Source organism: Salmo trutta, chromosome 29 (assembly GCF_901001165.1).
Source record: "Salmo trutta chromosome 29, fSalTru1.1, whole genome shotgun sequence".
Lineage (NCBI taxonomy): Eukaryota > Metazoa > Chordata > Actinopteri > Salmoniformes > Salmonidae > Salmo > Salmo trutta.
In genome coordinates, this window is record NC_042985.1 from 43,679,016 (window position 1) to 43,697,622 (window position 18,607).

Sequence of the window (18,607 nt, forward strand, 5' to 3'; positions counted from 1 at the left end):
TGCTGATCTAGGATCAGGTCCCCCTGCCCATGTAATCTTACTTATTATGATCGTAAAGGCAAGACTGGTCCTAGATCAGCACTCTGACTCAGAGAAGCTGAATATGAACCCTGTATTCTATGAGGTTAAAGGATAACTACACTCAAAAATGATTAATACAATTTTTTTTTTGGAAGGCAGTAGTTAAGTTGAAGCACTTTCAGTAGAGAGAAAAAACTATGATGATGTATAATGCCTCATATGATGCAAAACTGTACAGGGACTCACAGAATGAGCTGGGCGCTGTCATGGCGTCGCCGTGGCACCAGCTCCTTCTCCCTCCACTGGACAAAGCGGCTGAGCACCTCCCCGGCGCTGCCCTCCATGCTGATGGGGTTCCCGTTGGCCCAGATGTCCAGGCCCACTAACACCACACGAATATTTAGCTCCACGTACATCTGCATGTTACAGAGAAATGGGAAGAACGTCACAAATTGAGACAGATCTATAGACACACCTAGGGTGTCATTTGCAATGCCAGGGTTGTGGGTTCGATTCCCACGGGGGACCAGTACGGGGGAAAAAAAAAATGTATGAAATGTATGCATACAAGTCGCTCTGGATAAGAGCGTCTGCTAAATGACTAAAATGTAAATGTAAAATGTTGCATCTAAACTCTAAACACAATCTTTTCTTGGAATTGGCTTGTTTGGTATTGCAAACGTTGACTGCAACTCATACCATACTGAGTCGGAGGGTATTTGACCCTGATTGAGCACTTGTAGTATGCATTCTTTTTTGTATACTTACACTGTCAATGTAGTTTGCAAGATGAATCATCTCGTCTCGCACTGCAGTCTCATTCCTGTGCATGTAGGTGAACTGTAGAGGGAAAGGACAGAAGTGAGCATTGGCTAGAGTTTCCTGAAGGCCTCATTCAAAAAGTTTAAAACGGACTGGGCCAAAAGTTCTTAAGCCCAATGGAGATTTCAACTAGCCTGGGCATCATGTTTGTGCAATCATGCCACTCCTTGTCATATCTTTGGCATATGGCAAAGAGTGGAATGATAGCAAAAATAGGTCTGGTACCCAGGCTAGATTTCACACAGGCCATCAAGAAATGAAAAGATCAAGGGTTTTTTCTTGATCAAAAAGGGTATTAGGTGGTGGACGTGGTAATGGGTGCGGTCGGACAGTCGCAGCCGAGGACGGTCAGCTGTCCGTCCTGTCTCCCTGTAGCGCTGTCTTAAACGTCTCACTGTATGGACATTGCAATTTATTTCCCTGGCCACATCTGCAGTCCTCATGCCTCCTTGCAGCATGCCTAAGGCACATTCACGCAGATGAGCAGGGACCCTGGTTATGTTTCTTTTGGTGTTTTTCACAGTCCGTAGAAAGGCCTCTTTAGTGTCCTAAGTTTTCATAACTGTGACCTTAACTTCATCGGGGTAGGGGGCAGTATTTTGACGTCCGGATGAAGAAGGTGCCCAGAGTAAACTGCCTGCTACTCAGTCCCAGAAGCTAAGATATGCAGGTTATTAGTAGATTTGGATAGAAAACACTCTGAAGTTTCTAAAACTGTTTGAATGATGTCTGTGAGTATAACAGAACTCATATGGCAGGCAAAAACCTGAGAAAAAATGGTTTGTAGTTTTTCAAGTGATTCCCTATCCAGTATACAGTGTCAATGGGGTCATTTTACACTTCCTAAGACTTCCACTAGATGTCAACAGTCTTTAGAACATTGTTTCATGCTTCTAGTGTGAATGGGGAGACAATAAGAGGTCCTGGAGTCAGATGACAAAGAATGACATCAGTGGCGCGCACTCCCGTGAGAGTTAGCTGTGTTCCTTTTCTTTTTTGAAGACAAAGGAATCGTCCGGTTGGAATATTATGGAAGATTTATGATAAAAACATCCTAAAGATTGATTCTATACATCGTTTGACATGTTTCTACGAACTGTAATATAACTTTTTGGACTATTCGTCTGAACTAACTGCGCAAGCACAGTGGATTTGGATAACTCGACTGAACACGCGAACAAAAAGGAGGTATTTGGACATAAATATGGACTTTATCGAAACAAATGAACATTTATTGTGGAACTGGGATACCTGGGAGTGCATTCCGATGAAGATCATCAAAGGTAAGTGTATATTTATAATGCTACTTCTGAGTTTTGTTGACTCCACAAAATGGCGGGTTTGGTTTTGTGACTGAGCGCCGTACTCAGATTATTTCAAAGTGTGCTTTCGCTGTAAAGCTTTTTTGAAATCTGACACAGCGGTTGCATTAAGGAGAAGTGTATCTATAATTCTTTGAATAACAGTTGAATATTTTATCAACGTTTATGAGTATTTCTGTAAATTGATGTGCTCAGTTTTGGGAGGCAAAACATTTCTGAACATTACACGCCAATGTAAAATGGGGTTTTTGGATATAAATATGAACTTTATCGTTCAAAACATACATGTATTGTGTAACATGAAGTCCTATGAGTGCCATCTGATGAAGATCATCAAAGGTTAGTGATTAATTTTAGCTGTATTTCTGGTTTTTGTGACACCTCTCCTTGCTTGGAAAAAGGCTGTGTGGTTTTTCTTGTCTCGGCGCTGTCCTAACATAATCTAATGTTATGCTTTCGCCGTAAAGGCTTTTTGAAATTGGACAATGTGGTTGGATTAACGAGAAGTCTTTAAAATGGGATATAATAGTTGAATGTTTGAGAAATTTGAATTATGAGATTTCTGCCCTGCTATTTCACATACCCTAGAGAGGTTAATTGCCTACCGTCTGTAAGCTGTTAGTGTCTTAACAATCGTTCCACAGGTGCATGTTCATTAATTGTTTGTGGTTCATTGAACAAGCATGGGAAACGGTGTTTAAACCCTTCACAATGAAGATCTGTGAAGTTATTTTGATTTTTACGAATCATCTTTGAAAGACAGGGTCCTGAAAAAGGGACATTTCTTTTTTGCTGAGTTTATTATTTTTAAACAATACAGATCTCGTACAACGCTGTGTACCACCTCCTTCACAGAACAGAGCAAAATGTCTCTAACCAGATTAGAAAGAGGAGCCGTATCTCAGACTGGCCAATAAAAAGCTAAGATTAAAATGGGCAAAAGAACACAGACACTGGACAGAGGAACTCTGCCTAGAAGGCCAGCATCCCGGAGTCGCCTCATCACTGTTGACGTTGAGACTGGTGTTTTGCGGGTACTATTTAATGAAGCTGCCAGTTGAGGACTTGTGAGACATCTGTTTCTCAAACTAGACACTCTAATGTACTTGTCCTCTTGCTCAGTTGTGCACCGGAACCTCCCACTCCTCTTTCTATTCTGGTTAGTGCCAGTTTGCGCTGTTCTGTGAAGGGAGTAGTACAGAGCATTGTACGAGATCTTCAGTTTCTTGGCAATTTCTTGCATGGAATAGCCTTCATTTCTCAGAACAAGAATAGACGGACAAGTTCTAGAAGAAAGTTAATTGTTTCTGGCCATTTTGAGCCTGTAATCGAACACACAATTGCTGATGCTCCAGATTCTCAACTAGTCTAAAGAAGGCCAGTTTTATTGCTTCTTTAAATCAGAACAACAGTTTTCAGCTGAGCTAATATAAATGCAAACAGGTTTTCTAATGATCAACTAGCCTTTACATTTTTTTTTTTACTTGGATTAGCTAACACAACGTGCCATTGGAACACAAGAGTGATGGTTGCTGATAATGGGCCTCTGTACGCCTATGTAGATAGGCATTTACAATAGGCATTTACAACATTAACAATGTCTACACTGTATTTCGGATCAATTTGATGTTATTTTAACGGACACATTTTTTTGTTGCTTTTCTTTCAAAACAAGGACATTTCTAAGTGACCCCAAACTTTTGAACGGTATTGTATATAGGTACATTATCTTATCTACATAATTTGTTAGATTTGAGTAGTTTAAGTTTACACTGAAATCTTTCTTCCATAAAAATAATAATTAAAAAAATAAAAATAAATTGTTTTGTTTTACACTTTATTGATTAAGAAAGCCCGAAAAAACAAGTATGTGTAACTGCAGTCCAATATTGCGACCGGAGTTTGGGCAAGTAGGTGTATGGAAAGCGAATCAGCTAATTGGACAGATGTTGTCACTCAAGACCGTTTTGTGTGGTAAGAATTGGAATTTAAAAAAACACTTCTCAATCAAAACTGCTTTAAACACAACCACATCCACTGCTTTCCAAGTACTGTTGAGGGAAGAGATTTTAAATGATGTATAAAACACAGTCTAGGTTTATTTGTCATTGGACATTCACTCACCCTCTCATTATCCACCACCAGGAGCAGCTCTACATAGTGTGGCTGGAGCAGCACTGCCCGCTTTCTCTGAAGGGAGAGAAAGCACATACAGTACCATAAGCAGATAAATCAGCACGAAGGCACAGGCACACTTAGCACGCACATATACACCCTGTGGTAACTCACCCTGAGGAGGTGGCTGACAGGCTGTTTGTGTGTGTCAGAGTGGGTTTGATGGTCTGAGTGGTCCTGTTCAGATGGGGCTAGTTGTTCCGTGTGTGGAGTGCCACACACCAGCGGCTCCGACACCACGTCCTCCAGCCGGTACACTAGGTGCTGGAAGTCCGAGGAAGACACCAGCGGCTCAATCCCATAGCTGGAGTTGTCCATGCGGAGCACCCCTCTGGAGGTTCAAACACAAAAGGCTGATCACACCAGGGTCATAAGGGGTCAATATTATTCATTATAAACTAAATGCTGATTGGTTAAAAGGCTGTGAGATATCAGATTGTATACCATTGGTATGACAAAACATGTATTTTTACTCTTCAAATTATGTTGGTAACAGTATTACAATAGCAATAAGGCACCTCGGGGTTTGTGGTATATGGGCAATTTACAACGGCTAAGGACTATTTCCATGTACTCTGTGTTGCATCCTGCACAAGAACAGCCCTTGGCCGTGATATATTACCCATATACCACACTCCCTCTAGCCTTATTGCTTAATTACACCATGGCATTGTTGAATACTCATTTCTGATGGGCTTGAATGGCATTCGAGAGCGTCCATTTTGTCCCTATAATGCATGCTATATCAGCATGGTAGAATTCAATGGCTATAGCTCATTGTTACATGTTCAATGTTTGAGCTGTTTTTGAATGCAAAAGTCAAAATGAAAACATTGGCTTTGTTGAAGTAGATGTTCATAATAGCAAACTAGGACTGATATTTTGGTTAACTAAACTAGCAAGTCTGTTTGTTTGGTTACCAAGGCAACTACTGCAGCTATATAGTAATCTCGCAAGCTACTTCAGTGGATGTTGACAAGTCCGGGTGGTCCAGTAGGGGAATGGCACATACATTTAGAACAGAATAATTGGCAGTTTTAAGAGGAAGGTTAGTACAGGTTCTTTCCTAAAGATAATCAACTAACAATCATTTAACTAAAACGCAAAATGTTCCACACCCACAAAACATTGCCTAAACTGGCTTGTCCTTCCTGTGATACGAAAGCATGATCATATGTTGTGTGGGAGGTAGGTGAAAAGGACAACAAAAAAAAAAACAGCTTGAAAACTGAGCCTGTTAATTACAATTTAGGCCAGGCACTACAAACTGAAATTACATTTTTGCCTCTACCTATACATTTTGAAATTTGTTGGTATTCTGGTCCATTAATATTAGTATTTTCAAAAAAGTACACATTAAAAAAGGTCAAACACTTGATGAAAATGTATAATATCTTTAGTTAATCATACAATCATCAACATTTTAATGAATGTTTAAAATGGACATCAACTCAGCAAAAAAAGAAACGTGCCTTTTTCAGGACCCTGTCTTTCAAAGATAATTCGTAAAAATCCAAATAACTGAACAGATTATTGAAATCTTCGGGATTGACTGACCTTCATGTCTCAAAGTAATGATGGACTGTCGTTTCTCTTTGCTTATTTGAGCTGTTCTTGCCATAATATGGACTTGGTCTTAAACCAAATAGGGAGATCTTCTGTATACCAACCCTACCTTGTCACAACACAACTGATTGGTTCAAATGCATTTAGGAAAGAAATTCCACAAATTAACTTAACAAGGCACACCTGTTAATTGAAATGCATTCCAGGTGACTACCTCATGAAGCTGGTTGAGAGAATGCCAAGCGTGTGCAAAGCTGTCATCAAGGCAAAGGGTGGCTACTTTGAAGAATCTCAAATATTATATGTATTTTGATTTGTTTAACACTTTTTGGTTACTACATGATTCCATGTGTTATTCTCATAGTATGTCGTCTTCACTATTATTATTATTACTACACTAGAACACTAGAAAAACCCTTGAATGAGTAGGTGTGTCCAAGTTTCAACTGGTACACCACACACAAAAAATTGGGGTCACTTAGAAAAGTCCTTGTTTTTGTAAATGACTATTGTAGCTGGAAACAGAATTTTTTTAATGAAACATCTACATAGGCGTACAGAGGCCCATTACCAGCAACCATCACTCCTGTGTTCCAATGGCACGTTGTGTTAGCTAATCCAAGTTTATCATTTTAAAAGGCTAATTGATCATTAGAAAACCCTTTTGCAATTATGTTAGCACAGCTGAAAACTGTTGTGCTGATTAAAGCAGCAATAAAAATGGCCTTCTTTAGACTAGTTGAGTATCTGGAGCATCAGCATTTGTGGGTTCGATTACAGGCTCAAAATGGCCGGAAACAAATTACTTTCTTCTGAAACTCATCAGTCTATTCTTGTTCTGAGAAATGAAGGCTATTCCAAGAAAATGCCAAGAAACTGAACATTTCGTATAACGTTGTATACTATTCCCTTCACAGAACAACGCAAACTGGCTCTAACCAGAATAGAAAGAGGAGTGGGAGGCCCCGGTGTACAACTGAGCAAGAGGACAAGTACAAGTACATTAGTGTCTAGTTTGATTAACAGCTGCCGCCTCACAAGTCCTCAACTGGCAGCTTCATTAAGTAGTACACGCAAAACACCAGTCTCAACGTCAACAGTGAAGAGGCGACTCCGGGATGCTGGCCTTCTAGGCAGAGTTCCTCTGTCCAGTGGCGGTGTCCTTTTGCCCATCTTAATCTTAGATTTTTATTGGCCAGTCTGATATATGGCTTTTTCTTTGCAACTCTGCCAAGAAGGCCAGTATCCCGGAGTCACCTCTTCACTGTTGACGTTGAGACAACATTAACAATGTCTACACTGTATTTCTGATCAGTTTGATGTTATTTTTATAGACAAGGACATTTCTAAGTGACCCCAAACTTTTGAACGGTAATGTATATATATTCTTATACTAAAATGGATTAAATATTATTTTTATTTTTTCTCATCAATCTACACACAATACTCCATAATGACAAAAGCAAAAACAGGTAATTATTTTGTGCTAATTTATTATATAAAAATATTATAATAAAAAAAAGAATTTAATATCACATTTACATAAGTATTCAGAGCCTTCACTCTGTACTTTGTTGAAACACCTTTGGCAGCGATTACAGCCTCACGTCTTCTTGGGTGTAACGTTGCAAGATTGGCACAATTGTGGAGTTTCTCCCATTCTTCTCTGCAGATCCTCTCAAGCTCTGTCAGGTTGGATGGGGAGCATCGCTGCACAGCTATTTTCAAGTCTCTCCAGAGATGTCCGATCGGGTTCAAGTCCAGGCTCTGGCTGGGCCACTCAAGGACATTCAGAGACTTGTCCTGAAGGCACTCCTACATTTTCTTGGCTGTGTGCTTAGGATCGTTGTCCTGTTGGAAGGTGAACCTTCGCCTCAGGATGAGGTCCCGAGTGCTCTGGAGCAGATTTTCATCAAGGATCTCTCTGTACATCTTTGCCTCGATCCTGATTTGTCTCCCAGTCCCTGAAAAACATGCTGCTTCCCCATAAGGATGGTGCCAGGTTTTCTCCAGACGTGACGCTTGGCATTCAGACCAAATAGTTCAATCTTGGTTTCATCAGACCAAAGAATCTTGTTTCTCATGGTCTGAGTCCTTTAGGTGCCTTTTGTCAAACTCCAAGCTGGCTGTCATGTGCCTTTTACTGAGGAGTGGCTTCTGTCCAGAAGGACAACCATATCCACAGAGGAACTCTGGAGCTCTGTCAGAGTGACCATTGGGTTCTTGGTCACCTCCCTCACCAAGGCCCTTCTCCCCTAATTGCTCTGTTTGGCCGGGCGGCCAGCTCTAGGAAGATTCTTGGTGGTTCGAAACTTCTTCCATTTAAGAATGAGGGATGCCACTGTGTTCTTGTGGACCTTCAATGCTGCAGACATTTTTTGGTACCCTTCCCCAGACCTGCGCCTCGACACAATCCGGTCTTGGAGCTCCAAGGACAATTCCTTTGACCTCATGGCTTGGTTTTTGCTCTGACATGCACTGTCTACTGTGGGATCTTATATAGACAGCTGTGTACCTGTTCAATCAATTGACTGTACCACAGGTGAACCCCAATCAAGTTGTAGAAACATCAAGGATGATCAATGGAAACAGGATGCACCGGAGGTCAATTTCAAGTCTCATAGCAAAGGGTCTGAATACTTTTGGAAATAAGCTGTTTTTTGGGGTGGGGGGGTTTATAACTGCTTTTGCTTCGTCATTATGGGGTTTGAACCCTGCTCTCCAGTGGGGAGGCCTATTTGAGAGCACCTTGTTTTACTACTAAACCACAGGCTTTGAACACCGTCCTGGTAATCTTGACAGCTTAAATCCCCCCAACCTCTCAAGTCCAGTGTTGTCACTTTTTATAACCGAACACTAAAAAAAAGTAATTGTTCTTGCAAATTTGCTGCAAACTACACTGAAAAATATAAGCGCAACATGCAACAATTTCAGTTCATATAAGGAAATCAGTCAATTGAAATAAATTCATAACGCTATGGATTTCATATGACTGGGAATACAGATATGCATCTGTTGGTCACAGATACCTTAAAAAAAAAGGTAAGGGTATGGATCAGAAAACCAGTCAGTATCTGGTGTAACCTTGTGCAGTGCGACATCTTCGCATATAGTTGATTATGGCCTGTGTAATGTTGTCCCACTCAGCTTCAAAGGCTGTGCGAAGTTGCTGGATATTGGTGGGAACTGGAAAACGCTTTCGTACACATCAATCCAGAGCATCCCAAACATGCGCAGTGTGTAACATGCCTGGTGAGTATGCAGGCCATGGAAGAACGAACATTTTCAGCTTCTAGGAATTGCGTACAGGTCCTTGCAACATGGGGCTGTGCATTATCATGCTGCAACATGAGATGATGGCGGCGGATGAATGGCACAACAATGAGCCTCAGGATCTTGTCACGTTATCTCTGTGCATTAAAACTGCTATTGATAAAATACAAATTGTGTTTGCAATTGTTGTCCGTGGCTTATGCCTGCTCCATACCATAACCCCACCATGGAGCACCCTGTTCACAACATTGACATCAGCAAACCGCTCGCCCACATGACACCAGTCTGCCATCTGCCCTGTACAGTTGAAACTGTGATTCATCCGTGAAGAGCACACTTCTCCAGCATGCCAGTGGCCATCGAAGGTGAGCATTTGCCCACTTAAGTCGGTTACGACGCCGAACTGTAGTCAGGTCAAGACCCTGGTGAGGACGATGAGCATGCAGATGAGCTTCCCTGCAACGGTTTTTGACAATTTGTCAGAAATTCTGAGGTTATGCAAACCCACAGTTTCCTCAGCTGTCCTGGTGGCTGGTCTCATATAATCCAGCAGGTGAAGGAGCTGGATGTGGAGGTCCTGGGCTGGGGTGGTTATACATGGTCTGCGGTTGTGAGGCTGGTTGAACATACTGCCAAATTCTCAAAAATTACGTTGGAGGCGGCTTATGGTAGAGAAATGAACATTAAATTCTATGGCAACATCTCTGGTATACATTCCTGCAGGCAACATGCCAATTGCACGCTCCCTCAAAACTTGAGACATCTGTAGCATTGTATGACAAAACTGCACCTTTTAGTGTGGGCTTTTATTGTCCCCAGCACAAGGTGCACCTGCGCTTCTTCATATGCCACACCAGTCAGATGAATGGTTTAACTTGTTAATGTGCAATATGTGTATGGAACATTTCTGATATCTTTTATTTCTCCTCATGAAACACTACATGTTGAGTTTATATTTTTGTATAGTATAAATAGTGTGCAACAAAATGTAGGCAGAAGTTTCCAAATGTATGCCACTAGTCGTGAATCTGGGGCACACGTGGCAACAATTTGTATTTCCACTTGCAGGAAACATATCACCAGAAGCCATTTCTTGTGAACACGAGTTTGAAAACCAGTAACTGTTAACGACCAGTCAGGTGGAGAAGAAAAATTTGTTGGAAACTGCAAACCAAGCTAGCTATCTACCGAAGTTGTCCAAGTTATTCAACTTCCTAACAACTCTTAAATTGTGTTAGCTAATTGATACGTGGCTAGCAATGTCATGTTTTATGGGATAGAGTGCAACACTTTTTGTTGCTATATCAATCTGTCACCACCACTAACTGGCTAGCTAGTGTTAACATATTTGAAGTTTCAAATGTTATTAGTAGTATGTAAAGATACGCATGGTATACATCGTCCAACAAAATGCATTTTTGCGGGTTCCTCAACAACATAACAAAAAATTATGAAAAATAATACAAAATGTTACAAAATGTATGTGATAGCTAGCTAACACTAATGATTTGCTTAAAACACTGATATTTGTAGGTGTTAAGTTGCTGTCTTTTAGCTAATACCAATAATATGCATGCCAATATGCTAGTGTCACTGTTCAGTAGCATGTTAGCTAGCACAACAGCTAAGGTAGCAACAATATGAGCTGACTTGACATCAAAGCAAACTTTCACTTTTGCAGATGGATACTCTCCCCCTACCTGTGGTGTTGGAAGAGGCTGTATTGGGAAGAGGATGCATCAACACCCTGGAAAAAAATTTGTGACGCACTTACTCTTAACACGTTTTTGAGTGATACATTTGTACCGTACCCAAGCTTGATAATGTAAGTAAATGCAAGTATCTCATAAGTTTCAAGGCAAAAATTCAGATTGAGGCCTTCAATCAAACGGAGGACAGAAATGTGTGCACCAGGTCATGGCTTCTTGCATGCTTGGCTTTGAAATGGAAGTCAACAATACATTTTGGAAAAATATGAATTGCCAAATTAGGCTTAACTTATTGTCAGGAAGAAGAGACAACTAGAAGACAACTGGCTCGTAATGATGAAGTCCCCAGTCTAGATTGAAGATCATAGTTAGTTGATTTGTTTGAATCAATTGTGTTGAGGCTTGGCTGGAGAAAAATCTTGTATACTCTCTAGGAACAGTTGGCCACACATTTAACCTCTACGGGCCACGGGGGCAGTATTGAGAATTTTGGAAAAATATGTGCCCATTTTTAACTGCCTCCTACACCAACTCAGAAGCTAGGATATGCATATTATTACCAGATTTGGATAGAAAACACTCTGAATTTTCTAAAACAGTTTGAATGGTGTCTGTAAGTATAACAAAACTCATATTGCAGGCAAAAACCTGTGAAAAATAGATTTAAAAAAATGAGAATTTTGTGACTGTACTATTTAGTGTCATTGTTTTATAGATACCACAGTGAGAAAGGATTCAGTTCGCAACTCCTAAGGCTTCCACTAGATGTCAACGATCTTTAGAAAGTTGTTTGAAGCATCTGTGATGAATACAGACCGAATTAGAATGCTTACAAGTTGACACGTCATCACTTCATTTTTTGCGCCTGCGCATAAATCTGAGAAGAGTGTCTTTGTCATAATCGTTTATTCTAGACACTTGATAGGTTGTGTGAAAATATTACTGATGTTTACTGATGTTTCACGTTAAAAATGGACCAAAAGATTAATGCTAAACAACGTTTGACATGTTTGAAGAAACGTAAATAGATTATTTACTAGGTTTTCTTTAGCTTTTCGGCGTGACTTTACACTGCCCACCTCATTTTGTGGGAGCCTACTGAACGCTAACTATTTGGACATAAATTATGAACTTTGTCAAAAGAAACCACATTTGTTCTGGACCTGGGATCTCTGGCAGCGCCTTCTGATGGAGATAATCAAAGGTAAGGGGATATTTAGAATGTTATTATCGATATTACATGATGCTAATGCTAACGGTATAGCTTAGCTTAGCTTAGCTTATAGCTTATTGTTGTTAGCATAGTACCAAGTTTATTGCAAAATGTGATTTCCCAGTAAAGTTATTTTGAGATCTGGCCATTCGGTAGCAATTACGAGATTATAATATATTATTCTTTGAATGACAATATTATAATTTACCAATGTTTTCGAATAGTAATTCCGTGATTTGTAATGCTAGATTCACTGGGAGCATTCGAGCCGAAAAAAATCTGAATTTCACCGCGACTGTAAATGCTGTTTTTGGATATAAATATGAACTTGATGGAACTAAAAATGCATGTATTGTATAACATAATGTCCTATGAGTGTCATCTGATGCAGATTGTCAAAGGTAAGTGCATAATTCTAGCTAGTTTTCTGTCTGTTGATGCCCTTCTTTGAATTGGCTAAACATTACACGCAGCTATTGTCAATGTACTCTCCTCACATAACCTAACTTAATGCATTCTCCGTAAAGCCTCTGAAAATCGGACAGCGTGGTTAGATTTAGGAGATATATCTTTCAAATGGAGGAAAATAGTTGATTATTTGATTATTTGAAATGATTACTCCTGCAGTTTTGAATTCCCCGCCATGGTCACATGACAATGAATCCCAATACCGGGATAAGATCCTGCCCCCTGGCCTAGTAGGCCTAAGTCACAGTTTATGCTAGATACATTGTTTGTTTATATAGCATTAATACAAGGCAGAAACATTATTTCCTTGCTGAAAAATATGTAGAATGCCAGTTTCAGTGTGAAGCATAGCAACATCAAGGCAACTTTGTAACAGATGACCCCGTTTTTCCAAAGCCAAACCCGCCCATTATCCTCTGAGATGCAAAAAATATAAAACGTTTTCAGTAACTGATTTCAGTACCATAATGTTGTTTTTGTGTTTTCTGATTGTTTCTCAAGGACTTCCAAAGTTCACTCAAAAAGGCAAAAGTTCTGAACTGGGTTTAATTTTGTCAATTTGGTTAATTCTCTTGTAAACATCCATTGGTTGAAAGCTCATTGCTCAGTTATCACTTACAGTGGGGGAAAAAAGTATTTGATCCCCTGCTGATTTTGTACGTTTACCCACTTACAAAGAAATGATCAGTCTATAATTTTAATGGTAGGTTTATATGAACAGTGAGAGACAGAATTACTACAAAAAAATCCAGAAAAACGCATGTCAAATGTTAGAAATTGATTTGCATTTTAATGAGGGAAATAAGTATTTGACCCCTCTGCAAAACCCTTGTTGGCAATCACAGAGGTCAGACGTTTATTGTAGTTGGCCACCAGGTTTGCACACATCTCAAGTCATTAAGGTTGAGGCTGACGTTTGGCAACTCGAACCTTCAGCTCCCTCCACAGATTTTCTATGGGATTAAGGTCTGGAGACTGGCTAGGCCACTCCAGGACCTTAATGTGCTTCTTCTTGAGCCACTCCTTTGTTGCCTTGGCCGTATGTTTTGGGTCATTGTCATGCTGGAATACCCATCCACGACCCATTTTCAATGCCCTGGCTGAGGGAAGGTTCTCACCCAAGATTTGACAGTACATGGCCCCGTCAAATGATGCGGTGAAGTTGTCATGTCCCCTTAGCAGAAAAACACCCCCAAAGCATAATGTTTCCACCTCCATGTTTGACGATGGAGATGGTGTTCTTGGGGTCATAGGCAGCATTCCTCCTCCTCCAAACACGGCGAGTTGAGTTGATGCCAAAGAGCTCCATTTTGGTCTTATCTGACCACAACACTTTTACCAGTTGTCCTCTGAATCATTCAGATGTTCATTGGCAAACTTCAGACGGGCATGTATATGTATTCTTCAGCAGGGGGACCTTGCAGGCACTGCAGGATTTCAGTCCTTCACGGCTTAGTGTGTTACCAATTGTTTTCTTGGTGACTATGGTCCCAGCTGCCTTGAGATCATTGACAAGATCCTCCCGTGTAGTTCTGGGCTGATTCCTCACCGTTCTCATGATCATTGCAACTCCACAAGGTGAGATCTTGCATGGAGCCCCAGGCCGAGGGATATTGACAGTTCTTTAGTGTTTCTTCCATTTGCGAATAATCATACCAAATGTTGTCACCTTCTCACCAAGCTGCTTGGCGATGGTCTTGTAGCCCATTCCAGCCTTGTGTAGGTCTACAATCTTGTCTCTGACATCCTTGGAGAGCTCTTTGGTCTTGGCCATGGTGGAGAGTTTGGAATCTGATTGATTGATTGCTTCTGTGGACAGGTGTCTTTTATACAGGTAACAAGCTGCGGTTAGGAGCACTCCCTTTAAGAGTGTGCTCCTAATCTCAGCTTGTTACCTGTATAAAAGACACCTGGGAGCCAGAAATCTTTCTGATTGAGAGGGGGTCAAATACTTATTTCCCTCATTAAAATGCAAATCAATTTATAACATTTTTGACATGCGTTTTTCTCAATATTTTTGTTATTCTGTCTCTCACTGTTCAAATAAACCTAACATTAAAATTATAGACTGATCATTTCTTTGTCAGTGGGCAAACATACAAAATCAGCAGGGGATCAAATCCTTTTTTCCCCCCACTGTAGCTCATGTAAATTCTGTAGTTCCTTTAAACATTCTAAGGTCAACGTTCCCATAAAGTGGTGGGGAGAAGTCCACCGTCTCCAGAAGCGTCTTCACCATTCATTTTGTGTATGCAGGTTCACGTAAACATTTAAAATTGATAGTTCCAGCTGATTTCGGGATTGTATATAGATTCACTCTCCTTAAATATTTGTCATCTAATATATTAGTTTCTGTCTCTGAATTGTTTACTCAAACTTTATAGGGCATAAAAACTACAATCTGTGTCCTGAATTAGCCTAGTGTGCATGTGCGCCCAGCTAGATCTTGTTTCCCCGGTTTTCCCCTGACTAACTTAATTGCCAAACTTAATAAAAACTGCACCCTCAACTTCAAAACTCCTTTGCTAGTTATACAATTGTGTAAGTAAAGAAATGACTGGAAAGAAACTTGAAAATTATGTATTGTTTTGTTGAATAGTCATGACTGGTTCGAGCTATCTGTCATGTCATAAGACAACAGTTGGGAAGGATATCATTGCTACTTAACACAGATCCAAGTTCAGTGTTGAGATACATTGGCGTAGGGTTAGCTGGACGTTTCTGACTTGTCTTGGAACTGTGGTAACGGGCAGCCTCTCCCCGCTTGGCTCGATGGGACATGTAGTGTTTTTCCCAACACAGCCAGATATGTACAGTCTTGTACCCTTAATCCTTTTTAAACTGACTATCGTATTTGTTGATTAAATCAAACTATTAGTATAATGAGTAATTCAAGAATGGGTTGGGGTTCGTTCCTTGTTCCTTTTCAATCATTGGCTCATTGGTGAAATTAGCCTTCTGACAATATCTTTAAATCATACAAAAACCTTTATTAATGCAATTGCAGACAGAAGTTGACAACAGAAACATACGCATGTTTCCGAGTAAGTTCTGCATAAAAGAAAAGGTCCCAAGTTATTTTATTAAACCCGAAGTCCAGCCCTAGTGATGTCACTGCCTACGTCATATTTTACTCATGAGACCAAAACCATGCCTACTCAAAACTAAAACTCTTGTTTATATAGCTATCTGCAGGTTTTCCTACTTACAAAGCATGTAGAGGTCTGTAATTTTTATCATAGGTACACTTCAACTGTGAGATACGGAATCTAAAACAAAAATCCAGAAAATCACATTGTATGATTTTTAAGTAATTAATTTGCATTTTATTGCATGACATAAGTATTTGATACATCAGAAAAGCAGAACTTAATATTTGGTACAGAAACCTTTGTTTGCAATTACAGAGATCATACGTTTCCTGTAGTTCTTGACCAGGTTTGCACACACTGCAGCAGGGATTTTGGCCCACTCCTCCATACAGACCTTCTCCAGATCCTTCAGGTTTCGGGGCTGTCGCTAGGCAATACGGACTTTCAGCTCCCTCCAAAGATTTTCTATTGGGTTCAGGTCTGGAGACTGGCTAGGCCACTCCAGGACCTTGAGATGCTTCTTACGGAGCCACTCCTTAGTTGCCCTGGCTGTGTGTTTCGGGTCGTTGTCATGCTGGAAGACCCAGCTACGACCCATCTTCAATGCTCTTACTGAGGGAAGGAGGTTGTTGGCCAAGATCTCGCGATACATGGCCCCATCCATCCTCCCCTCAATATGGTGCAGTCGTCCTGTCCCCTTTGCAGAAAAGCATCCCCAAAGAATGTTTCCACCTCCATGCTTCACGGTTGGGATGGTGTTCTTGGGGTTGTACTCATCCTTCTTCTTCCTCCAAACACGGCGAGTAGAGTTTAGACCAAAAAGCTCTATTTTTGTCTCATCAGACCACATGACCTTCTCCCATTCCTCCTCTGGATCATCCAGATGGTCATTGGCAAACTTCAGACGGGCCTGGACATGTGCTGGCTTGAGCAGGGGTACCTTGCGTGCGCTGCAGGATTTTAATTCATGACGGCGTAGTATGTTACTAATGGTTTTCTTTGAGACTGTGGTCCCAGCTCTCTTCAGGTCATTGACCAGGTCCTGCCGTGTAGTTCTGGGCTGATCCCTCACCTTCCTCATGATCATTGATGCCCCACGAGGTGAGATCTTGCATGGAGCCCCAGACCGAGGGTGATTGACCTTCATCTTGAACTTCTTCCATTTTCGAATAATTGCGCCAACAGTTGTTGCCTTCTCACCAAGCTGCTTGCCTATTGTCCTGTAGCCCATCCCAGCCTTGTGCAGGTCTGCAATTGTATCCCTGATGTCCTTACACAGCTCTCTGGTCTTGGCCATTGTGGAGAGGTTGGAGTCTGTTTGATTGAGTGTGTGGACAGGTGACTTTTATACAGGTAACGAGTTCAAACAGGTGCAGTTAATACAGGTAATGAGTGGAGAACAGGAGGGCTTCTTAAAGAAAAAACGAACAGGTCTGTGAGAGCCGGAATTCTTACTGGTTGGTAGGTGATCAAATACTTGTCATGCAATAAAATGCAAATTAACTACTTAAAAATCATACGATTTTCTGGATTTTTGTTTTAGATTCCGTCTCTCACAGTTTAAGTGTACCTATGATAAAAATTACAGACCTCTACATGCTTTGTAAGTAGGAAAACCTGCAAAATCGGCAGTGTATCAAATACTTGTTCTCCCCACTGTATATTGTTAATCTGTAGTCTAGGACCTTATAACTGTAAGGAGGGCGGGGTCTTATAACCCCTATTAATACAACATAAGCATAATCAATTATTATAATACATCAAACATATGGACAGCCCCTATCATGACCCCTATGTGAACCCCTTTCAAATGTCACGAGTTAATTGACATGATAAAACTCTACAGAGAGCCAAAGACTACAATAAATGGCTAAATTACTTCCAGGAAAGGGTCCACAGAGCTACTACTCACCACTCTATGATGTTCACATTTCTCTCATGTAAATGTTTGCTAGTAAAAAGATCAAACAAAAAATGTATTTGGAAACTATCCAGTCTTCGCTCTTTTCTTCATTAGCATGCTGATGATTTATTTGTATCTGTTAAGACATTGAATACATGGATCCCGAGTGGCCCTTCGGTCTAAGGCACTGCATCTCAGTGCTTGAGGCGTCACTACAGACACCTGGATTCGAACCAGGGTATCACAACCAGCCGTGGTTGGGAGTCTCATAGGGCGGCGCACAATTATCCCAGCATCGTCCGGGTTTGGCCGGGGTAGGCCTTCATTGTAAGTAAGAAATTGTTATTAACTAACTTGCCTAGTTAAATAAAGATTAAATAAAAATAAAAATTGTTTAGTATATTTACTATGTTTAGTTCTCTGTGAGAAGCAAGTTCATTTAAAGTAAAGGTTCATCCATTTTAAATGTTATATTGTTTTTGTGCATCTCTGAGTGATGTTCTATCGATTCCCTGGGTCATTTCATGTGTATCTGAGTTATTGGCAATCAAGCAGGCAGAAATCCGTCTCTCACTACACTGGAAGTTAATAGGAACAGCTTTTAGATCGTGAAAAGTCTCAGACAACATGTCAGATTTCAATACTGGCCAATGTCGTCATTCGGGAGGATGTCTTCTCTCGAATGAACCATTGATCATACTTTTGCAATATTCCTACCTCGAGAAATGTGTAACTTAACGGCGGGTCAAGCTCATTTTTCCTATTTGGTCGGCCTTTTTAGTCCAGGGTGCATTGCATGATGCCGTTGCCTGAGATATTATAGAAAGGAGATTGGAGATGAATGAAGGAACGTATAATGCCCCACCCAGAAGACTGTCGACCAATGGAGTTCACATTGTCATGCTGCGTCACGCAGCTGCGTCACGCAATCCCTTCTCAAAGTCAGTGTATATGTCGAGAAACGTGCCTATTTTCCTTGAAAGTACATAATGTCAAGATTGCAAAGCTATACGATATTACAGATAGCAAGTTAATTATCTCAT

The 18,607-nt window shown here is 40.7% G+C and overlaps 1 protein-coding gene across 1 annotated transcript in view; it reads right to left on the reverse strand.

Annotated features, from left to right (window-relative positions):
* The window catches only part of adam9a (ADAM metallopeptidase domain 9a), a 98,896-nt gene that overhangs the window by 24,661 nt on the left and 55,628 nt on the right, over positions 1–18,607 (reverse strand). Inside the window, exons 6-9 of the mRNA XM_029722285.1 lie at positions 4,455–4,671; positions 4,290–4,355; positions 790–861; positions 268–437 (exon numbers count right to left, since the gene is read on the reverse strand). Coding sequence (XP_029578145.1) covers positions 268–437; positions 790–861; positions 4,290–4,355; positions 4,455–4,671 — 525 coding nt within the window. The remainder of the gene's footprint in view (positions 1–267; positions 438–789; positions 862–4,289; positions 4,356–4,454; positions 4,672–18,607) is intronic.